The 24,112-nt window shown below is 50.3% G+C and overlaps 1 protein-coding gene across 1 annotated transcript; it reads left to right on the top strand.

Moving 5' to 3' along the window:
- Window positions 1-1,101: 1,101 nt before the first annotated feature.
- Window positions 1,102-23,942, top strand: LOC137352720 (guanylate-binding protein 1-like). The gene is made up of 10 exons (XM_068018463.1): window positions 1,102-1,293; window positions 5,786-6,014; window positions 6,510-6,637; window positions 7,228-7,337; window positions 13,198-13,385; window positions 17,830-18,072; window positions 20,023-20,303; window positions 21,382-21,594; window positions 22,098-22,200; window positions 23,348-23,942. The coding sequence occupies exons 2-10, from the start codon at window positions 5,786-5,788 to the stop codon at window positions 23,752-23,754; spliced, it is 1,902 nt and encodes a 633-aa protein (XP_067874564.1). The 5' UTR covers window positions 1,102-1,293; the 3' UTR covers window positions 23,755-23,942.
- Window positions 23,943-24,112: the final 170 nt, after the last annotated feature.

Below are 24,112 nucleotides of genomic sequence, written 5' to 3'. Positions count from 1 at the left end.
GGACTGGGGGTTGGGTCTGTACAGGGACTGGGGGTTGGGTGTGTCCAGGGACTGGGGATTGAGTGTGTACAGGGACTGGGGATTGGGTGAGTACAGGGACTGGGGGTTGGGTGTGTACAGGGACTGGGGATTGGGTGTGTACAGGGACTGGGGATTGAGTGTGTCCAGGGACTGGGGGGTGAGTGTGTACAGGGACTGGGGGTTGGGTGTGTCCAGGGACTGGGGGTGAGTGTGTACAGGGACTGGGGATTGAGTGTGTACAGGGACTGGGGGTTGGGTGTGTACAGGGACTGGGGGTTGGGTGTGTCCAGGGACTGGGGGTTGGGTGTGTACAGGGACTGGGGATTGGGTGTGTCCAGGGACTGGGGGTTGGGTGTGTACAGGGACTGGGGATTGGGTGTGTACAGGGACTGGGGGTTGGGTGTGTACAGGGACTGGGGGGTGAGTGTGTACAGGGACTGGGGATTGAGTGTGTTCAGGGACTGGGGGTTGGGTGTGTCGAGGGACTGGGGGTTGGGTGAGTACAGGGACTGGGGGTTGGGTGAGTACAGGGACTGGGGGTTGGGTGAGTACAGGGACTGGGGATTGAGTGTGTACAGGGACTGGGGATTGAGTGTGTTCAGGGACTGGGGGTTGGGTGTGTCTAGGGACTGGGGGTTGGGTGAGTACAGGGACTGGGGGTTGGGTGAGTACAGGGACTGGGGGTTGGGTGAGTACAGGGACTGGGGATTGAGTGTGTACAGGGACTGGGGATTGGGTGAGTACAGGGACTGGGGGTTGGGTGTGTCCAGGGACTGGGGATTGAGTGTGTCCAGGGACTGGGGATTGAGTGTGTACAGGGACTGGGGGTTGGGTGTGTACAGGGACTGGGGGTTGGGTGTGTCCAGGGACTGGGGATTGAGTATGTCCAGGGACTGGGGATTGAGTGTGTCCAGGGACTGGGGATTGAGTGTGTACAGGGACTGGGGGTTGGGTGTGTACAGGGACTGGGGGTTGGGTGTGTACAGGGACTGGGGGTTGGGTGTGTACAGGGACTGGGGGTTGGGTGTGTGTATGTGCGGACCGGAATTGCTAATAACTGTTTTTCTCTCTCTCTCTCCTCGCTGCGTTTACTGAAGCTGATTTCAGTTTCAATATGAGACGGATTGTATTTCCCGGAACCCCAGTTTCAATTTCTGATCCCTGAGAAGGGTCACACTGGGGCAGTTCACAGACTCACTGTTCTGATACAAGGACTGGGGGATTACTGCACAGACTGACATCTCACACTCAGCCCAGAACCGACAGAGACAGGTAGGATCAACAGAACTGGTTCCACATTGCATTGAAACCTGGACTGGCCGGTTGACAGTCTGGTTTGAGAAGCTGTTGACTATTCGCTGTTTCAGAAATGTTGATTCACTGTGTGTTTTAACACAGATTAAAACTGTTCCTTTATTTGTAACCACTCCATTCACCTGGTTTACACTGGGCAGCGTCTCTCTCCCTTGCTCTGTCTCACTCTCTCTCATTCTGCGTCTCTCTCCTGTTTCTCTCTCCCTCTCCCGTTCACAGTCTCCACTGAAATTCTCCACACTGGGGTTTTCCTCACCTTGTGCCCGTGTCTGCTGTACACTAATTGTCACAGGTTATTTGCTGGAATTTGTCACAAACTCCATTCCACTTGTTTCCTGAGACTGCCAGGATGGGAGGAGGTGAACTCGATGGAGCTGGGCTCCCTCACTCACTCTGTCCTCTAAACTTCCTTTCACCCACTCGATCACCCCATTTCAACCTCCACTCGCTCTCCGTTTCACTCTCAGAACCTCCGTTTCATGCGAACCCGCTCCCTGTGTATTTACAGATTGAATTCCTGAGTTATTCCAGTTTTCCCTCCCAGTTTCAGATACCTCCCGGGAATCCAGAATGAAGGTTACTCCCACCTGAGAGAACAGACAGGGTCTCGGGTTAACGTTTCGCCCAAATGAGGGCAACTCTGACAGTGCAGCACTCCCTCAGTACTGACCCACCGACAGTACAGCACTACCCCAGTACTGACCCTCCAGAGTGTAACACTCCATCAGTACTGACCCTCTGACAGTGCAGCACTCCCTCAGTACTGACCCTCTGACAGTGCAGCACTCCCTCAGTACTGACCCTCTGACAGTGCAGCGCTCCCTCAGTACTGACCCACCGACAATGCGGCGCTCCCTCAGTACTGACCCTCCAACACTGCGGCACTCCCTCAGTACTGACCCTCTGACAGTGCAGCATTCCCTCAGCACTGCCCCTCCGACAGTGCGGTGCTCCCTCAGTACTGACCCTCTGACAGTGCAGCGCTCCCTCAGTACTGACCCTCCGACAGTGCGGCGCTCCCTCAGTACTGACCCTCTGACAGTGCAGCACTCCCTCAGTACTGACCGTCTGACAGTGCAGCGCTCGCTCATTACTGACCCACCGACAATGCGGCGCTCCCTCAGTACTGACCCTCCAACACTGCGGCGCTCCCTCTGTACTGACCCTCCGACAGTGCGGCACTCCCTCAGTACTGACCCTCTGACAGTGCAGCGCTCCCTCAGTACTGACTGTCCGACAGTGCAGCACTCCCTCAGTACTGACCCTCCGACAGTGCGGCGCTCCCTCAGTACTGACTGTCCGACAGTGCAGCACTCCCTCAGTACTGACCCTGTGACAGTGCGGCACTCCCTCAGTACTGACCCTCCGACAGTGCGGCGCTCCCTCAGTACTGACCCTCCGACAGTGCAGCACTCCCTCAGTACTGACCCTCCGACAGTGCAGCGCTACCTCAGTACTGAGCCTCCGACAGTGCAGCACTCCCTCAGTACTGAGCCACCAACAGTGAAGCACTCCCTCAATACTGACCCTCCGACAGTGCAGCGCTCCCTCAATACTGACCCTCCCACAGTGCAGCACTCCCTCAGTACTGACCCTCCCACAGTGCAGCACTCAATCAGTACTGAACCTCCCACAGTGCAGCACTCCCTCAGTACTGAGCCACCGACAGTGAAGCGCTCCCTCAATACTGACTCTCCGACAGTGCAGCGCTCCCTCAGTACTGTCCCTCCGACAGTGCAGCACTCAATCAGTACCGATACTCCGACAGCGCAGCACTCCCTCAGTACTGAGCCACCGACAGTGAAGCGCTCCCTCAATACTGACTCTCCGACAGTGCAGCGCTCCCTCAGTACTGTCCCTCCGACAGTGCAATACTCCCTCAATACTGCCCCTCCGACAGTTCAGCATTCCTCATCCCTGCTTTCCAACAGTGCAGCACTCAGTCAGTACTGACCCTCGCACAGTGCAGCACTCCCTCAGTACTGACCCTCTGACAGTGCAGCACTCTGTCAGAATTGACCCTCCGACAGTGCAGTGCTACCTCAGTACTGAGCCTCCGACAGTGCAGCACTCCCTCAGTACTGACCCTCTGACAGTTCAGCACTCCCTCAGTACTGACCCTCTGACAGTTCAGCACTTCCTCATTACTGACACTCTGACGGTGCAGCTCTCCCTCAGTACTGACCCTCCGACAGTGCAACACTCCTTCAGTACTGACCTTCTGACAGTGCAGCAGTCCTTCATTACTGAGCCTCTGACAATGCAGCAGTCCCGCAGTACTGAGCCTCCGACCGTGCAGCGCTCCCTCAGTATGGACCCTCTGACAGTGCAGCATTCCATCAGTACTGTGCCTCTGACAATGCAGCACTCCCTCAGTACTGAACCTCCGACAGTGCAGCGCTCCCTCAATACGGACCCTCTGACTGTGCAGCGCTCCCTGAATACTGAACCTCCAACAGTGCAGCGCTCCCTCTGTACTGTCCCTCCGACAGTGCAACACTCCCTCAGTACTGTCCCTCTGACAGTACGGCACTCCCTCAGTACTGACCCTCTGACCGTGCAGCACTCCCTCAGTACTGAACTTCCGACAGTGCAGCACTCCCTCAGTACTGACCCTCTGACAGTGCAGGGCTCGCTTAGTACTGACCCTGTGTCAGTGCAGCACTCCGTCAGTACTGACCCTCTGACAGTGCGTTGCTCTCTGACTAATTCTGCAGGTCCTAAATCAGGAATTTTATGACTAGGTCAGTCTAACCCTCTTGATAACTTCCTGACTGTGAGCTGTGAGTCTCACTAAAGTGGAAGACGTGAAACCGGATAAAGTTCCTGCTGGAAAAAGGGTGGAGGCAGCTGACCAACTAAAGTTATCAATTTACAGACCTTTATTTGTCCATCAGAGTACATTCATTCAAATTGTACAGACTCGGACGCCAGTGATAAAAATTTTTAACACAATATACTTCAGATGCTGGAAATCTGAAATAAAAACAACAAACACTGGAAATACTCAGCAGGTCTGGCAGCATCTGTGGAGAGAGAAACAGAGTTAACGTTTCAGGTCAGTGACCCTTCATCAGAACCGGCAAAGATTAGAAAAGTAATTGGTTTCAAGCATGTGAAGGGCGGCGGTTGGGGAAGAGAACAAAAGGGAAGGTGTGTGAGAGAGCAGAGGGCAGGAGAGACAAAATAACAAAGCTGTCCTGCGACAAAGGCTTGTAGTGAATGCTTGTGGTGAAAGACAAAGCATTAATCCAGAGAGAGTGTTAATGGCAGAGTAATGAGCGGCTCTGTCCAAAAACACATGAAAAATCAAATGCAAGGATAGCACATGGTTAAAAAATGTAATAGAACAAAATAATTGAAAAGAAATGAATAACAAAATGCCAGTTATGCTCTGAAATTTTTGAACTCAGTGTTGAGTCCAGAAGACGGTAGTTTGTTTGCCATTTCAACAACCCCCTGTCCTGCTCTCATGTCCAGTGAACATCAACACAAGCTCGAGGGACTGCATCTGATCTTCCGCTTAGGCACTCGACAGCCCTCTGGGCTCAACATTGAGCTCAATAATTTCAGAGCATGTCTGGCCTTTTTTATTTTTTGTTAGTTTCTTTATTATTTTATTTTTTGTTTTGAAATGATTTAATTTTGCTTTTTTTCCACCATGTGCCTTCCTTACACTTGTTTTTTCATGTTTTTCATGTGGATCCAGCTGCTCATTATTCTGCCATTAACACTCTCTCTGGACTAATTCTTCGTCTTTCACCACAGGCATTAACACTCTCTTTGCCTTTGTCCCAGGACAGTTTTGTTATTTAATCTCTCCTACTCTCTGCCCTATCAAACACCTTCCCTATTGTTCTCTTCCCCACCACCAACCCTCCCCCTTCACTTACTTCAAACCTAATAATTTTCTAACCTTTGCCAGTTCTGATGAGAGGTCACAGAGCTGAAATGTTAACTCTGCTTCTCTCTCCACAGATGCTGCCTGACCTGCTGAGTATTTCCAGCACCTTCTGTTTTTATTCTAAATTTTATTGATATTGACTGAAAGTATAAGTGAATTATATGTCTGTATACTTACCAGTAGGATGTCCATCCACCAGAAACAGATGATCTGATCAATTCATTTCATTTCTCTGTGTTGGAGCTTGCTGTGTGTAAATTGGTTGTGGTGTTTCCCACATTACGACAGTGACGATACTTCCGAAGTAGCTGATTGGCTGTGAAGCACTTTGGGACGTCCTGAGGCCATGAAGGTGGCTCTATAAATGCAGGAGTTTTCATTACATTGATCTCCCCTGCTCATTAACATCTTCTAGTTTCGTTCTAATGTTAACCTAATATCTCCTGACCTTAACTACCTGATCATACTCCAATAGTCTATTGCATTCATCTCGCCTCCCTTTAGTAGCTGGAAAGTGAGTGCATTGTAATTTTCTCTGTGCATTAGATGGAAAGAGTTCTTCCCTTCACAAAGCCAAGTGGAGGCCGTGCCCTTTCCAACATGGAGCAGCCCGTGTGTTTGATTGAGAACAGCGATTCTGGTGAATTCCGGGTCAACCAAGAGGCTGTGAGCATCCTGTCGGAGATCAGCCAACCGGTAGTAGTGGTGGCCATAGTGGGACTGTACCGCACCGGCAAGTCCTACCTGATGAACAGGCTCGCCCAGAAACAGAGAGGTACAAAATTCTAAACTTCAGAAATATCTTAGCAACTACCGTGTGAGAGTGGAGAAATGGCCTTGCCCAGACATTGTCTCTTGTTACTGACACCACGAACAAACCACCATTGTATAGATTTCCATCTTAACATCTGTAGCCTTCTTTCCTTTAAATGGGTCAATCTGTGCTGTCGTTCATCATTCTATCATTCTCCCTCAATCTATTTCTCTCTCTTTCGCTTTCGTTCTTTGCTTCTCTCTATTTCTCCTTCTGTTTCTCTTTTACCCTTTCTCTTATGCTTTCTTGCTTATCCTACCTCTCTCTCTCTCACCCTCTCTCTCTCACACTCTCTCTTTCCCACCCTCTCTCTTTCTCTCTCCAGTTTATCTCCCTTTCTCTCTCCATCCCAATGGCCTTAACCTTTGGGGCTCTGCTGAACGATGACCTGAATGTTCGAGAGCTGTGATTCTGTGAATCAGTAACTGTCTTGTGTTTTTCCCAAATACAATCCAGGTTTCTCATTGGGATCCACCATTCAATCCCAGACCAAAGGGATCTGGATGTGGTGTGTGCCTCACCCACTAAACCCTAACCACTGCCTCGTATTACTGGACACTGAAGGACTGGGTGATGTGGAGAAGGTGGGTCATCCTATCTCTCAATCCACTGCTGTGTTTGATGGATCACTGACAACATTCTGTTCAACCGAGGAACGCGCTCGGGTTCTATTTTACCTATTAGATGTTGCAGTACTGGAACAGGTGGAGGCCCATTCAGTCCCTCGAGCCTGTTACACAGGAACAGGAGGAGGCCCATTCAGCCACTCGAGCCTGTTACACAGGAACAGGAGGAGGCCCATTCAGCCCCTCGAGCCTGTTACACAGGAACTGGTGGAGGCCCATTCAGCCCCTGGAGCCTGTTACACAGGAACAGGAGGAGGCCCATTCAGCCCCTCGAGCCTGTTACACAGGAACGGGAGGAGGTCATTCAGTCGCTCAAGTCTGTTACACAGGAACAGGAGGAGGGCATTCAGTCCCTCGAGCCTGTTACACAGTAACAGGAGAGGCCATTCAGCCCCTCGAGCCTGTTACACAGTAACAGGAGAGGCCATTCAGCCCCTCGAGCCTGTTGCATTGGAAACAAGGTAATGTGACAGTGTTGTGTCCATTTGAGAAGGGGAGGTAATTGTGGGAAATGATTCAACACTATGTCTATTTCCATCTCTCTACAGGGTGATGAAAGTAATGACTCTTGGATCTTTGCTCTTGCTGTGCTGCTGAGCAGCATGTTGGTGTACAATAGCATGGGCACCATTGATCAGTATGCAATGGAGAAGCTGCAGTATCCTTTGTGCATTGCTGGCAAGCCAACACTCCCTTAGTTCAGAGAACATGTCTGCATTAAAAAGGAGAGAGAACCTGCATTGATATAGCACCTTTCACAATGTCAGGACCATCAACAAGGCTGGCTTTGTGATGCCATTCATGGTCCAATAGTCACTTGATCCTGACTGTGGATTTTGAGGTGAAGAATCCTGACTAGGGCAAAGTGTCCAAGTTCAGATAAAATGAGAGGGTTTGAGCTTGTGACAAATTCCACGTGATCTTTTGTTGTGAACAGTTGATAATCGCAGTGCAAGGACAATTCCTGATCATGACTCTATCCCGAGATGTTATTGAGGCCACGTCCGCCATTTCACTTGTAGCATTGTCTCATAAAATGGGAGACGAATGTTCCCAATTATCAATCCCCCTCCCCCACTCCCCACTCCTACCCCATGGGTTCTGGGCCTCCACACCAGCCAGTGGTCAGTTTAAAGCAGAGTGTTTACTGTTCAATTCCTCAGGTCAAGGCAGGTTCAAACTCACCTGGGGCCGCTGTCCTGTCCAATCACACGCCTGGTTTTCTACAATCAAACCAGAGAGGAGTAGGTGTGAAATAGCCATCCAGGGAGAAGACTCGGAGGGCGGAGTTCCGGAACAATAAGTATAAAAATCTTACCTCGGGGATCCGCGGCCTATATCCAGGGAGAAGACTCGGAGGGCGGAGTTCCGGAACGGTAAGTATAAAAACCTTACCTCGGGGATCCGCGGCCTATATCCAGGGAGAAGACTCGGAGGGCGGAGTTCTGGAACGGTAAGTATAAAAACCTTACCTCGGGGATCCGCGGCACAGTGGCGCAGTGGTTAGCACCGCAGCCTCACAGCTCCAGGGACCCGGGTTCGATTCCGGGTACTGCCTGTGTGGAGTTTGCAAGTTCTCCCTGTGTCTGCGTGGGTTTTCTCCGGGTGCTCCGGTTTCCTCCCACAAGCCAAAAGACTTGCAGGTTGATAGGTAAATTGGCCATTATAAATTGTCACTAGTATAGATAGGTGGTAGGGAAATATGGGATTAGTGTAGGATTAGTATAAATGGGTGGTTGATGTTCGGCACAGACTCGGTGGGCCGAAGGGCCTGTTTCAGTGCTGTATCTCTAATCTAATCTATATCCAGGGAGAAGACTCGGAGGGCGGAGTTCCGGAACGGTAAGTATAAAAACCTTACCTCGGGTGAAAAAAAACTGAAAGAAATACTTTAAAAAGTGACGTCACAGGAAAGCTGTGACCTGATTGGCTGGTAAGAAATCAGTACAGAATTTGAAAATAAAACATTGATAAAAATTGATTAAAACTCTAATTAACTAATTGATTAATAAGTAGAGGAGTAACTAAACCGGAGGGAGGAGATTACTGTATTTAGCATTTAATATTTATAGTAGAAATCTCGCTCTAGGGACCATATAGTTAATTATAACTTAATTTAGTAAGGATTTAATAAGTATTTAATTATTTATTTTAAATTAATTTATTAATTAGTGCTAGAAATATCAGTTAGAGGGGTGAAGTGCTTCACCTGTGAGATGTGGGAGGTCCGTGAAGCTTCCAGCGTTCCGGACGACTACATCTGCAGGAAGTGTACCCAGTTGCAGCTCCTCACAGACCGCATGGATCGGTTGGAGCGGCAACTGGATGCACTTAGGAGCATGCAGGTGTCGGAAAGCATCATAGACAGGAGTTTTAGAGAAGTGGTTACACCCAAGGTGCAGGCAGATAGATAGGTAACCGTTAGAAGGGGCAGGCAGTCAGTGCAGGAATCCCCTGTGGCTATCCCTCTCTCTAATAAGTATACCATTTTGGATACTGTGGGGGGGGGATGGCCTATCAGGGGAAAACAGCAGCAGCCAGAGCAGTGGCACCACGGCTGGCACTGTTGTTCAGCAGGGAGGGACAAAGCGCAGAAGAGCAATAGTTATAGGGGACTCTATCGTCAGGGGCACAGATAGGCGCTTCTGTGGATGTGAAAGAGACTCCAGGATGGTATGTTGCCTCCCTGGTGCCAGGGTCAAGGATGTCTCTGAACGGACAGGGGGCATTCTGAAGGGGGAGGGTGAATAGCCAGAGGTTGTGGTACACATCGGTACCAACGACATAGGCAGGAAGAGTGACGAGGTCCTGCAGGGGGAGTTTAGGGAGTTAGGTAGAAAGTTGAAAGACAGGACCTCTAGAGTTGTAATCTCGGGATTACTCCCTGTGCCACGTGCCAGTGAGGCTAGAAATAGGAAGGTAGTGCAGCTAAACACATGGATGAACAGCTGGTGTAGAAGGGAGGGTTTCAGATATCTGGACCATTGGGATCTCTTCCAGGACAAGTAGGACCTGTACCAGAAGGATGGGTTGCATCGAAACTGAAGGGCACAGATATTCTGGCTGCGAGGTTTGCTAGCGTCATTCGGAAGGGTTTAAACTAGTGTGGCAGGGGGGTGGGAACCAGAGCAGTAGGACAGGAGGTGAAATAACTGAGGGGAACATAGTAAATAAGGCCAGTAGGACGAAGAGGAAGAGCAGGCAGGAGATGTTGCTGAGCACAGCAGGACTGGTGGTCTGAAGTGCATTTGTTTCTATGTGAGAAGTATAACAGGTAAGGCAGATGAACTTAGAGCTTGGAACTATGATGTTGTAGCTATTACAGAGTCTTGGTTGAGGGAAGGACAGGATTGGCAGCTAAATGTTCCAGGATTTAGAAGCTTCAGGCGGGATAGAGGGGGATGTAAAAGGGGTGGGGGAGTTGCATTACTGGTTAAGGAGAATATCACAGCTGCACTGCGGGAGGACACCTCGGAGGGGTCATGCAGCGAGGCAATATGGGTGGAGCTCAGGAATAGGAAGGGTGCAGTCATGATGTTGGGGATTTACTATCGGCCTCCCAACAGCCAGCGGGAGGTAGAGGAGCAGATATGTAGACAGATTTTTGAAAGATGTTAAAATAACAGGGTTGTAGTGGTGGGTGATTTTAACTTCCCCTATATTGACCAGGACTCACTTAGTGCTCGGGGTTTGGATGGGGCAGAATTTGTAAGGAGCATCCAGGAGAGCTTCTTGAAACAATATGTAGATAGTCCAACTAGGGAAGGGGCCGTACTGGACCTGGTATTGGGGAATGAGCCCGGCCAAGTGGTCGAAGTTTCAGTGGGGGAGCATTTCGGGAGCAGTGACCATAATTCCTTAAGTTTTAAGGTACTTGTGGATAAGGATAAGAGTAGTCCTCGGGTGAAGGTGCTAAATTGGGGGAAGGCTAATTATAACAATATTAGATAGGAACTGAAGAATTGCGATTGGGGGCGGCTGTTTGAGGGTAAATCAACATCTGACATGTGGGAGTCTTTCAAACGTCAGTTGATTAGAATCCAGGACCGGCATGTTCCTGAGGAAGAAGGATAAGTTTGGCAAGTTTCGGGAACCTTGGATAACGCGGGATATTGTGAGCCTAGTCAAAAAGAAAAAGGAAGCATTCATAAGGGCTAGAAGGCTAGGAACAGACGAATCCCTTGAGGAATACAAATAAAGTAGGAAATAACTTAAGCAAGGAGTCAGGAGGGCTAAAAGGGGTCATGAAAAGTCATTGGCAAACAGGATTAAGAAGAATCCCAAGGCTTTTTATACGTATATAAAGAGCAAGAGGGTAACCAGGGAAAGGGTTGGCCCACTCAAGGACAGAGGAGGGAATCTACGTGTGGAGCCAGAGGAAATGGGTGAGGTACTAAATGAATACTTTGCATCAGTATTCACCAAAGAGAAGGATTTGGTGGATGATGAGTCTAGGGAAGGGAGTGTAGATAGTCTGGGTCATGTCGTTATCAAAAAGGAGGAGGTGTTGGGTGTCTTGCAAAACATTAAGGTAGATAAGTCCCCAGGGCCTGATGGGATCTACCCCAGAATACTGAGGGAGGCAAGGGAAGAAATTGCTGGGGCCTTGACAGAAATCTTTGCATCCTCATTGGCTACAGGTGAAGTCCCAGAGGACTGGAGAATAGCCAATGTTGTTCCTTTGTTTAAGAAGGGTAGCAAGGATAATCCAGGAAATTATAGGCCGGTGAGTCTTACGTCGGTGGTAGGGAAATTATTAGAGAGGATTCTTCGGAACAGGATTTACTCCCATTTGGAAACAAATGAACTTATTAGCGAGAGACAGCAGGGTTTTGTGAAGGGGCGGACGTGTCTCACTAATTTGATCGAGTTTTTTGAGGAAGTGACGAAGGTGATTGATGAAGGAAGGGCAGTGGATGTTGTCCATATGGACTTCAGTAAAGACTTTAACAAGGTCCCACATGGCAGACTGGTACAAAAGGTGAAGTCACATGGGATCAGAGGTGAGCTGGCAAGATGGATACAGAACTGGCTCTGTCAAAGAAGACAGAGGGTAGCAGTGGAAGGGTGCTTTTCTGAATGGAGGGCTGTGACTAGTGGTGTTCCACAGGGATCAGTGCTGGGACCTTTGCTGTTTATAGTATATATAAATGATTTGGAGGAAAATGTAGCTGGTCTGATTAGTAAGTTTGCGGATGACACAAAGGTTGGTGGAGTTGCGGATAGTGATGAGGATTGTCAGAGGATACGGCAGGATATAGATCGGTTGGAGACTTGGGCAGAGAAATGGCAGATGGAGTTTAATTCGGACAAATGTGACGTAATGCATTTTGGAAGATCTAATACAGCTGGGAAGTATACAGTAAATGGCAGAACCCTTAGGAGTATTGACAGGCAGAGAGATCTGGGCGTACAGGTCCACAGGTCACTGAAAGTGGCAACACATGTGGATAAGGTAGTCAAGAAGGCATACGGCATGTTTGCCTTCATCGGTCGGGGCATAGAGTATAAAAATAGGCAAGTCATGCTGCAGCTGTACAGAACTTTAGTTAGGCCACACTTAGAATATTGCATGCAATTCTGGTCGCCACATTACCAGAAGGATGTGGATGCTTTGGAGAGGGTACAGAGGAGGTTTACCAGGATGTTGCCTGGTCTGGAGGGCATTAGTTCTGAGGAAAGGTTGGATAAACTCGAATTGTTTTCACTGGAACGACGGAGGTGGAGGGGCGACATGATAGAGGTTTACAAAGTTATGAGCGGCATGGACAGAGTGGATAGTCAGAAGCTTTTTCCCAGGGTGGAAGAGTCAGTTACTAGGGGACATAGGTTTAAGGTGAGAGGGGCAAAGTTTAGAGGGGATGTGCGAGGCAAGTTCTCTACACAGAGGGTGGTGAGTGCCTGGAACTTGCTGCCGGGGGAGGTGGTGGAAGCAGGGACGATAGCGACGTTTAAGAGGCATCTTGACAAATACATGAATAGGATGGGAATAGAGGGATACGGTCCCCGGAAGCACAGAAGGTTTTAGTTTAGACAGGCATCAAGATCGGCGCAGGCTTGTAGGGCCGAATGGCCTGTTCCTGTGCTGTACTGTTCTTTGCTCAGTTCACCGATGACCATTTAGGACAGGAAACCTGCCGTCCTTACCCATTCTGGGCCTATATGTGACTCCAGTCCCATACCAACATGGTTCACTCTGAACTGCCCTCTGAAGTGACCTAGTGAGTAAGTGGCTGTGGTTCAAGAGGGCCACTAGAGATGGGCAATAAATGGCAGTCTTACCAGTGACATCGATATCCAGAGAATTAATAAAAAAACACAACTAGATCCTTATTAATAAATTCACCCTTTCTTGCAGCAAACACATTTTAGCTTTATTGCTTATCTGAGAGGAGGCAGTTCCTCGATACATGATCACTCACACCCTCCAGCTCTGGACAGACAATCACTTTACTCTGTCTGACGCCTGCTAGACTCTCCCACCCCCTCTGTAAACCCATTCCTTAACTACTGTTCAGTTACATCACAGAACTGACTGAGCTCATCAAAGTGAAGTCAGCGGGAGAGGACGATGAGACCTTGGAGTTTGCCCGGTTCTTCCCGGCCTTTGTCTGGTCTGTTCGAGACTTCACCCTGCAGTTGGTGCATGAAGGCAAGAAGGTGACGGAGGACGAATACTTGAACATCGCTCTCAAACTGAAGCCTGGTGAGTGCGGGACAGGCAACACCCGAATGACTGAAGGGCCCAGCAGTGTTAACCCGAGTTCGAGACCATTCCAATAATTCAGTATCACCCCCTCCCTCCCCGAACCCACCTCCCTCAGTGACATAGTGTTACATTGCTCTGTTTTCAAACTGCAGACTCACCTTCCTCTTCATCCTCCTCTTCATCCTCTCACCCTCCTCTCACCCTCCTCTCACCCGCCTCTCACCCTCCTCTCACCCTCCTCTTCACCCTCCTCTTCACCCTCCTCTTCACCCTCCTCTTCATCCTCTCACCCTCCTCTTCACCCTCCTCTTCACCCTCCTCTTCACCCTCCTCTTCACCCTCCTCTTCACCCTCCTCTTCATCCTCCTCTTCATCTTCCTCTTCATCCTCCTCTTCATCCTCCTCTTCACCCTCCTCTCACCCTCCTCTCACCCTCCTCTCACCCTCCTCTTCACCCTCCTCTTCATCCTCTCACCCTCCTCTTCACCCTCCTCTTCACCCTCCTCTTCACCCTCCTCTTCATCCTCCTCTTCATCCTCCTCTTCATCCTCCTCTTCACCCTCCTCTCACCCTCCTCTCACCCTCCTCTTCATCCTCCTCTCACCCTCCTCTCACCCTCCTCTTCATCCTCTCACCCTGAATTCCTGAATGGATTATTAGCGACAACCTTGTATTATAACGACTGGCACAGGTGACCAGGGAGAATGAATCTTCATCAAACTAGTAGCCTTTTACACCCACCTGAGATGGCAGGCAGGGCCTCAGTTTAACATCTCATTCAAAAGACGGCACATATGACAGTGCAGCACTCCCTCAGTACGGACCATCCGACAGTGAAGCAGTCTCTCAGTACTGACCATCAGACAGTGCAGCCCTCCCTCAGTACTGACCCTCCGACAGTGCAGCACTCGCTCAGTACTGATCCTCCGACAGTGCAGCCCTCCCTCAGTACTGACCCTCCGACAGTGCAGCAGTCGCTCAGTACTGACCCTCCGACAGTGCAGCGCTCCCTCAGTACTGATCCTCCGACAGTGCAGCCCTCCCTCAGTACTGACCCTCCGACAGTGCAGCAGTCGCTCAGTACTGACCCTCCGACAGTGCAGCGCTCCCTCAGTACTGATCCTCCGACAGTGCAGCCCTCCCTCAGTACTGACCCTCCGACAGTGCAGCAGTCGCTCAGTACTGACCCTCCGACAGTGCAGCGCTCCCTCAGTACTGACCCTCCGACAGTGCAGCGCTCCCTCAGTACTGATCCTCCGACAGTGCAGCACTCCCTCAGTACTGACCCTCCGACAGTACAGCACTCCCTCAGTACTGACCCTCCGACAGTGCAGCACTCGCTCAGTACTGATCCTCCGACAGTACAGCACTCCCTCAGTACTGACCCTCCGACAGTACAGCACTCCCTCAGTACAGACCCTCCGACAGTGCAGCACTCGCTCAGTACTGACCCTCTGACAGTGTAGCACTCCCTCAGTACTGACCCTCCGACAGTGCAGCACTCCCTCAGTACTGATCCTCCGACAGTGTAGCACTCCCTCAGTACTGACCCTCCGACAGTGCAGCACTCCCTCAGTACTGACCCTCTGACAGTGCAGCACTCGCTGAGTACTGACCCTCCGACAGTGCAGCACTCCCTCAGTACAGACCCTCCGACAGTGCAGCACTCGCTCAGTACTGACCCTCTGACAGTGTAGCACTCCCTCAGTACTGACCCTCCGACAGTACAGCACTCCCTCAGTACAGACCCTCCGACAGTGCAGCACTCGCTCAGTACTGACCCTCTGACAGTGTAGCACTCCCTCAGTACTGACCCTCCGACAGTGCAGCACTCCCTCAGTACTGATCCTCCGACAATGTTGCACTCCCTCAGTACTGACCCTCCGACAGTGCAGCACTCACTCAGCACTGACCCTCCGACAGTACAGCAGTCGCTCAGTACTGACCCTCCGACAGTACAGCACTCCCTCAGTACTGACCCTCCGACAGTACAGCACTCCCTCAGTACTGACCCTCTGACAGTGTAGCACTCCCTCAGTACTGACCCTCCGACAGTGCAGCACTCCCTCAGTACTGATACTCCGACAGTGTAGCACTCCCTCAGTACTGACCCTCCAACAGTGCAGCACTCCCTCAGTACTGACCCTCCGACAGTACAGCACTCCCTCAGTACTGACCCTCTGACAATGTAGCACTCCCTCAGTACTGACCCTCTAACAGTACAGCACTCCCTCAGTACTGACCCTCCGACAGTGCAGCACTCGCTCAGTACTGATCCTCTGACAGTACAGCACTCCCTCAGTACTGACCCTCTGACAGTACAGCACTCCCTCAGTACTGACCCTCTGACAGTACAGCACTCCCTCAGTACTGATCCTCCGACAGTGCAGCACTCGCTCAGTACTGATCCTCCGACAGTACAGCACTCCCTCAGTACTGACCCTCTGACAGTACAGCACTCCCTCAGTACTGACCCTCTGACAGTGCAGCACTCCCTCAGTACAGACCATCCGACAGTGCAGCACTCCCTCAGTACTGACCCTCTGACAGTTCAGCACTCCCTCAGTACAGACCATCCGACAGTGCAGCACTCCCTCAGTACTGACCCTCTGACAGTGCAGCACTCCCTCAGTACTGACCCTCCAACAGTACAGCACTCCCTCAGTATTGCCCTTCCGACAGTGTAGCACTCCCTCAGTACTGACCCTCTGACAGTACAGCACTCCCTCAGTACTGACCCTCTGACAGTGCAGCACTCCCTCAGTACTGACCCTCTGACAGTGCAGCACTCCCTCAGTACTGACCCTCCGACAGTGTAGCACTCCCTCAGTACTGACCCTCTGACAGTACAGCACTCCCTCAGTACTGACCCTCCGACAGTGTGGCACTCGCTCAGTACTGATCCTCCGACAGTGCAGCACTCCCTCAGTACTGACCCTCCGACAGTGCAGCGCTCCCTCAGTACTGACCCTCCGACAGTGCAGCACTCCCTCAGTACTGACCCTCCGACAGTGCAGCACTCCCTCAGTACTGACCCTCTGACAGTACAGCACTCCCTCAGTACAGACCCTCCGACAGTGCAGCACTCCCTCAGTACTGACCCTCTGACAGTACAGCATTCGCTCAGTCCTGACCCTCCGACAGTACAGCACTCCCTCAGTACAGACCCTCCGACAGTGTAGCACTCCCTCAGTACTGACCCTATGACAGTGTAGCACTCCCTCAGTACAGACCCTCCGACAGTGCAGCACTCCCTCAGTACTGACCCTCAGATATTACAGCACTCGCTCAGTACTGACCCTCTGACAGTACAGCACTCCCTCAGTACTGACCCTCTGACAGTGCTGCACTCCCTCAGTACTGACCCTCTGACAGTACAGCACTCCCTCAGTACTGACCCTCAGACAGTGCTGCACTCCCTCAGTACTGACCCTTTGACAGTGCTGCACTCCCTCAGTACTGACCCTCAGACAGTACAGCATTCGCTCAGTCCTGACCCTCTGACAGTACAGCACTCCCTCAGTACTGACCCTCAGACAGTGCTGCACTCCCTCAGTTCTGACCCTCTGACAGTGCAGCACTCGCTCAGTACTGACCCTCTGACTGTACAGTACTCCCTCTGTACTGACCCTCCGACAGTGCAGCACTCCCTCAGTTCTGACCTTCTGGCAGTGCAGCGCTCCCTCAGTACTGACCCTCTGACAGTACAGCACTCCCTCAGTACTGTCCCTCTGACAGTGTAGCACTCCCTCAGTACTGACCCTCCTACAGTGCAGCACTCCCTCAGTACTGACCCTCTGGCAGTGCAGCATTCCCTCAGTACTGACCCTCTGACAGTACAGGACTCCCTCAGTACTGTCCCTCTGACAGTGTCGCACTCTCTCAGTACTGACCCTCCGACAGTGCAGCACTCCCTCAGTATTGACCCTCTGGCAGTACAGCACTCCCTCAGTACTGACCCTCCGACAGTGCAGCACTCCCTCAGTATTGACCCTCTGGCAGTACAGCACTCCCTCTGTACTGACCTTCTGACAGTGCAGCATTCCCTCAATACTGACCCTCTGGCAGTGCAGCACTCTCTCTCGGTGCTGACCCTCCGACAGGGCAGCACTCCCTCAGTACTGACCCTCCGACAGCGCAGCACTCTCTCTCAGTGCTGTTCCTCCGACAGGGCAGCACTGCCTCAGTACTGACCCTGCGACAGCGCAGCACTCTCTCTCAGTGCTGACCCTCCGACAGGGCAGCACTCCCTCAGCACTTGGCACTGGGAGTCTCTGCCTGGATTATGTGCTCTCGTCTCTGCAGTGGGTCACCCGTCACCTTCTGATTCTTTGGTGAGTGAGGTCTGTGATGAGCCAGCGCTGACATTCCTGGCTATTGTGGGTTTTGCTTTCACTTTTGAAGACTTGATTTTTTTTGTGTCTATTTCTTTTTCTCCCAGGCATTAGTAAAAAGGTTCAGGATCACAACCTGCCCAGGGAGTGCATCAGGAATTACTTCCCCACCAGGAAGTGCTTTGTTTTTGACAGACCAGCTGATAAGGAAGTGATGGAAGACATGGATCAGACTCCAGACTTCAGCCTGCATCCAGATTTTGTGCGACAGGTCCAGGGTTTTGTGAAGTACGTTTACAGCACGGCGCAGATAAAGAGACTGAAAGGAGGCTTCAAAGTCAGTGGGAAAAGTAAGTATCAGAGTTCAGAGTTCAGGACAATGTGATCAATACGGAGGCTGAACCGAGAGATCCTGAGGTGTGAGGGTAAGGGTCCGTATGCCTTACTGATATTAGGAGAGTCCCACCACCTACAGCACAGAGCTGGCCTTTCAGCCCATCATGCCTGTGCTGGCTCTTTGAAAGAGCTATCCAACCAGACCCATTCCTCCGCTCTTTCCCCATCGCCTTGAAACTTTCCTTTATCAAGTATTTATCCAATTACCTTTTGAAAGTTACTATTGAATCTGCTTCCACCGCCCTTTCAGGCAGCGCGTTCCAGATCACAACAACTCGCTGTGTAAAAACTGTTTCCTCACCTCCCTGACTGGTTCTTTTACCAATGTGTCCTCGGGTCACCGACCCTCTTGCCAGTGGAAACAGTTTTTCACGATTTACCCTGTAAAAACCATTATCATCTTAAACACCTCGATTAAACCTCCCCTCAACGCTCTCTGCTCGAAGGAGAACAATCCCAGCTTCTCCAGTCTCTCCACATTAACTGAATTCCCTCATCCCTGGGAACATTCCGGTAAATCTCTTCAGCACCTTCTCCAAGGACAGAGAACTGGATAATTAGAGACATAGGAACAGGTGGAGGCCATTCAGCCCCTCAAATCTATCTAATCAGATTTCCATTGATAAATTGAGCTCCAGCATCTACTGCTTTACGGAAGAGAGATTTCCACACTTCTCCCATGCTTTGTGTGAGGACGTGTTCTCCAAACGTCTCTCCTGAATGGCCTGCTCTGGTTTAAGGTTGTGTCCCCTTGGCCTAGACTCCTCCCACCAGCAGAAAACGTTTCTCTTTATCTACCCGATCAATCTCTTTAAACACCCTAAATACCTCTATCAAATCATCCCTTCAGTGTTCCAGGGAATACAAGCTGAGTTTCTGCAATCTCTCCTCAATATATGAAGGATAAAACAAGAGAGAGCAGTGATGGGAGGTGTGTGAGAGTGAGGGACAATGTGGGTCACTGATACTAGGACAGTCCCCAGTAAATTTACTCTTGTCACAACCGGTCTCTGATATCAGGTAAATGGCACAGACCATCTACAATTATCTCAGGGTTAATTGCAGAGGCTCTGCCGATAACATATCAATCACATCAGCTATTCCTGGCAGTTCAGTAAGTTCTTTTTCCCTCATTAAAGTGTCAGTGGTTCAGTGGGTGGCACGATCACCTCGGGGTCAGAGGTCACGGGCTGACGGTGTGCAGTGGGGACAGTAGAGAGACACCGGGGAGGGTTTTCCAGCTCATGCCCGCGTGTCGAACTGGTGTTAGCAAGTCTCCCACCTATTAGAGAAACTGCCTGATCTTCACTCACGCCAAAATGCATCAACATGAAAATTAGACAGTCTGTCAATCTTTCTCCTCTTCCTCTGCCCCTCTCCTATTCTTCCTTCCTCCTCCCTATACTACCCCATTACCCCCCCCGACCCTTCCTATCACCCTCATTCCCTCACTGCCCTCAACCCTCACCTTTGTACCTTTTCCTTTCTTCCTCTCTGCATTATTTCCCCTCCCCTCCTTCCGCTCACCCTCCTCCTTCCCCTCTGCCTCCTTCCCCTCACCCTCCTCCTCATCTTCCTTCTCCTCCACCAGTGGAGATGTTTTGATGCCATTGGACTGAAGTGTGACCCAATTTAGGATGCCCCTCAGCAGGATGTTGGGTGAATGCTGGGAGGGTCACACAGGGTTTGGGAGTGACACACGTTGGGAGTCCGTCAAATTCCCGCTGACTTTCCCAGCTCCTGCAATTAAAGGGAGATTCCTGCCCGCTCAGTCATTCTCGTCACAAGTTACCAGCACTCATTGTTTTAATGGAACGGATAAGCATGTATATCCAGGAGACACTCCCTGTACATTCTTGATGTTAATACTTTCCTGACCTGGCCGATCTGCCTCTCTCTCTCAGTGCTGGGGACCCTGGCCCTCACCTATGTGGATGCCATTCGCAGTGGGACGATCCCGTGCCTGGAGAGCACGGTCCATACGTTGGCGCAGATTGAGAACACGGCCGCGGTCAGCGAGGCGGTCAAGGCCTACGAGGAGATGATGGGAGAACAGGTTCGGCTCCCGACGGAAACAGTGAAGGAACTATCGGAGATTCACAATCGGTGTCAGTCCCAGGCCCTTCAGCTCTTCATGAAACGATGCTTCAAGGATGAAGGACAGAAATATCAGCAAGAATTCATGGTGAGTTCAGTTGTATCGGTGCTGTGGACACAGGAATCCCTTATGTCAATACCTCTCATAGAATCATAAATATACAGCACAGTAGGAGGCCATTCAGCCCATCGTGCCTGTGCTGGCTCTTTGAAAGACTCCATCCAATTAGTCCCACTCCCCTGCTCTATTCCCATTGCCCTGCAAATTTTACCCCTTCCAGTATTTCTCTAATTCCCCTTTTGAAAGTTACGATTGAATCTGCTTCCACCGCCCTTTCAGGCAGCGCGTTCCAGATCACAACAACTCACTGTGTAAAAACATTTCTCCTCATCTCCCTCTCTGGTTCCTTTGCCAATGATCTTAAATCTGTGTCCTCTGGTTACTGACCCTCCTGCCACTGGAAACAGTTTCTCCTTATTTACTCTATCAAAACCCGATATAATTTTGAACACTCTATTAAATCTCCCGTTAAACCTCTACACTAGAACAAGCCCAGCTTCTCCAGTCTCTACCCAACTGACCTCCTTTATCCCTGGTACCATTCTAGTAAATCTCCCCTGTCCACTCTCCAAGTCCTTGTCATCCTTCCTAAAATGTGATAGATTAGAAGGAGCAGTTGATCATTTTTGGGAAAATATATCCGGATATTGGAAAACCTTTTCTCTCCACAAGCCTTACAACCTGTCGCAACTTTTGATGAAGCAATTGTGACAACATTTTCCGTTGTAAATTCCCATGTTCACATTGCCCAGTTAAATTTGCTATGTCAACTGTCACGGTGTAGTGACAGGCCCTAGCCACCAGGTGGAGCAGTGGAACCAGCTGCTGAAGTCTTTCTCCTGGTTCCATCATCATGTCATTGTAAGTGACCAATGGGGAAGTTCACCAGCCGGGAATGTTTTGTCTGTTTAATCCTTTGCTACTGGAGGTCAGGAGGAACATAGGGAGATATAGGACCAGGCGGAGGCCATGCAGCCCCTCTAACCTGTTCTACCATTCAGTGAGATCACGGCTGCTCTGTATCACAACTCCATTGACCCACCTTTATTCTCGAATAGCTAACACTGTGACCCGTGTAAGTACTTTGTGTCTTTGTTGCTCACAGAATGGAGTGGCTGAAATTTACAGCACAATGTGTAAGAAGAACTGCCAAGAATCTGAGGACAAATCGACCTCCATCATATTGGAGCTCGGAGCGGTGATGAAAGATAAGATCAAGAAAGGATCTTACACCAAGCCGGGAGGATATGCGGAGTATGAGCGGGACTTGGAAGCACTAGTTAAGCAATACCGGGCTACACAGGGGAAAGGAATCCAGGTATGGTTTGGAATGTCAGAAACTTTGCTGCCTTGTTTCAGTCACAATCCCAATACATTTGATGCTGACCGGGACGAGCCCAGCCAAATCTTGCCCATTTGTCCATCCTAACTCACACCACGTCCTGTTCACCCATCACCCCCTGTGCTCGGTGACCGACAGAGGCTCCCAGTCCAGCATTGCCTCCATTTTAGAATGTTCATCGTCATATTCCGCTCCCTCCATGGCCCTCATCCCTCCTTACCTCCGGCCCTACAACCCCCTCTATGCTGTAATTCCTCCAGCTCTACAACCCTCTGAAATCTCTGTTTGTGTGATTCCAGCCTTTCGAGTCTTCAGCTGCCTTGGCCCTGATATCTCCATATGTGTCAAATTCAGGTGGTGGGTGTCTCCTGTTCTTTGGCTTTTGACCTTTGTCTGTCAGTTTCTCTCTTGACCCCTCCGAGTGTTGTTGAAGCACAAAAAAAAGTCTCTAAAACGGCACAAACCCATTCCCTCCACAGGCTGAGCAAGTTCTTCATAGCTTTCGGGAAAGTCAGAAGCAACTCTCGGAATCTCTGCGACAGGCCGATGTGAACATGACGGAGGGAGAGAAGAAGCTCGCAGGTACGGGTTCTCCAAAGCACAAGAAAACCGGCGGCCAATCAGCACTGAAGCTGGAGATGTCAAGGGTTCACACCGGGGTCAAAGGCCATACTGGAGTCAATGCCTCTTTCCTTCTCAGAGTCATCCTTTACAAGGAGATTTAGAATCTGACAGTGTGGATTGAGGCCATTCAGCCAATCGTACTTGTGCCAGCCCTTTGTGTGAGCTGTCCAATTATCCCCACTAATCCCCATTCATTTCCCATGGCCCTCTTTCTCTCCCCTTGTGGGACAGGAGCACTGACCTTTCGAACCTATTTCTGGCAGAGGTGTTTCAAATTATAAAATGGTTTGATAGGAAAGATGTGGAAAGATGTTGTCACTTGTGGAGGAGACCAGAACAAGGAACCATCAATATCAGGGAGTCACTAATAAATCCAATAGGGAGTTGGGGAGAAACGTCTTTACCCAGGGAGAGGTGAGAATGTGGAACTCGCTAGCACAGGGAGTAGTTGATGCAAATAGAGTAGATACATTTCAGGGGAAGATGGGTAAAACAGAAGGATTAGATTATGAGGCCAGGTTACACAGACTCAGCTTGTATTCCCTGAGTATGGAAGATTAAAGCTGTTCATTGGAGGTGTTTAAGATGATTAAAAGATTCAATAGGGTCGAACGAGAGAAACTATTTCCTCTGGTCGGGGGGAGAGTCCAGAACAAGGGGACAGAACCTTAAAATTAATGCCAGGCCATTCAGGGGTGATGTCAGGAAGCAGTTCTTCACACAAAGGGGAGTGGGAATCTGGAACTCTCTCCCAAAAAGCTATCGAGGCTGGAGGTCAAATGAAAATGTCAAAACTGAGATTGATAGATTTTCATTGGTTAAGGGGATTAAAGGTTACAGAACCAAGGCGGGTAGAAGGTGTTAAGATACAGATCAGTCATGATCTAATTGAATGGTGGAACAGGCTTGAAGGGCTGAATGGCCTCCTCCTGTCCCTATGGTCCAGCATGAGGGAGAAATAAATAGGAGATGCTGATCGGGTGAGATGAGGTAGGGTGGGAGGAGGCTCATGTGGAGCATAAACCCCAGTATGGACCAGTGGGGCCGAATGGTCTTTACCTATGCTGTTAAATCTGATGTAATTCCTCTCATTCTCTTTGAGCAGCTGCACAGGAGAGGGCGGAACTGGCAGAGCAGGAACGGAAGAGGGTGAAAGAGGAGAAACAAGCTGCCCAGCAGCTGCTGGAGGACCAGAAGCGGGCGATGGAGGAGAGCCTCACACAACTGCGAAAGAAGGCAGAACAGGACCAGCTCAACTTGGCCCAGGAGCATCAGAAAGTCCTGGAGCAAAGGCTGCAGGAGCAGCAGAAGCTGCTACAAGAAGGATTCCAGGGCCGTGCGGGGGAAATGCAGCAAGAGATAGACTCCCTGAAGAAGCAGCAGAAAGACATGGAATCCCCATCAATTGTAGACATGGTTCTAGACACGGCCATTCTGGCAGCACCTGGTTATTACAAAGCCATCCCGATCGGAGCCAAAGTGGGCAAATTTCTGTGGAATAAATACTGCTGAATGTGCTTTCTGTATTATAATGTAATATACTGGACAATGGGTTGTTACTGGGTAAAATATGCTAATCAGGCTGTCCACCTCATCACAGGAAGTGATGTAACACCACGTGTGTGAAGCCTCGTGTCCAGGCTTGGAAGATGTGAACCTCAGTATTAAGACCTGTTTAATAAAGCTCCCGTTTCAGACTCTGTACTAGTTTAACAGTAAGCAGAATATTACACTTTCCACCCTTGGCCGATCCCTTGGTGCTGGAGTTTGGAAGGTGTTGATCAACAGTTTTATCTTGAGGGGGTAAAACTGCCCTCCAAACAGCAAAAGGGCCTCTTATCCCCCAAACTGTGATTCACTAACACAGTAA

The sequence above is a fragment of the Heterodontus francisci genome, chromosome 39 (genome assembly GCF_036365525.1).
Source record: "Heterodontus francisci isolate sHetFra1 chromosome 39, sHetFra1.hap1, whole genome shotgun sequence".
Taxonomy (NCBI): Eukaryota; Metazoa; Chordata; class Chondrichthyes; order Heterodontiformes; family Heterodontidae; genus Heterodontus; species Heterodontus francisci.
This window is presented reverse-complemented; position numbering and strand designations above follow the sequence as displayed.

Bases quoted from the DNA above. Each gene is read 5' to 3' on its own strand.
- LOC137352720 (XM_068018463.1), top strand. From the start codon at position 5,786: ATGGAAAGAGTTCTTCCCTTCACAAAGCCAAGTGGAGGCCGTGCCCTT. The intron at 7,338-13,197 runs GTATCCTTTGTG...ACTACTGTTCAG, and splicing joins TATGCAATGGAGAAGCTGCA to TTACATCACAGAACTGACTG. The intron at 22,201-23,347 runs GTACGGGTTCTC...CTCTTTGAGCAG, and splicing joins GGGAGAGAAGAAGCTCGCAG to CTGCACAGGAGAGGGCGGAA.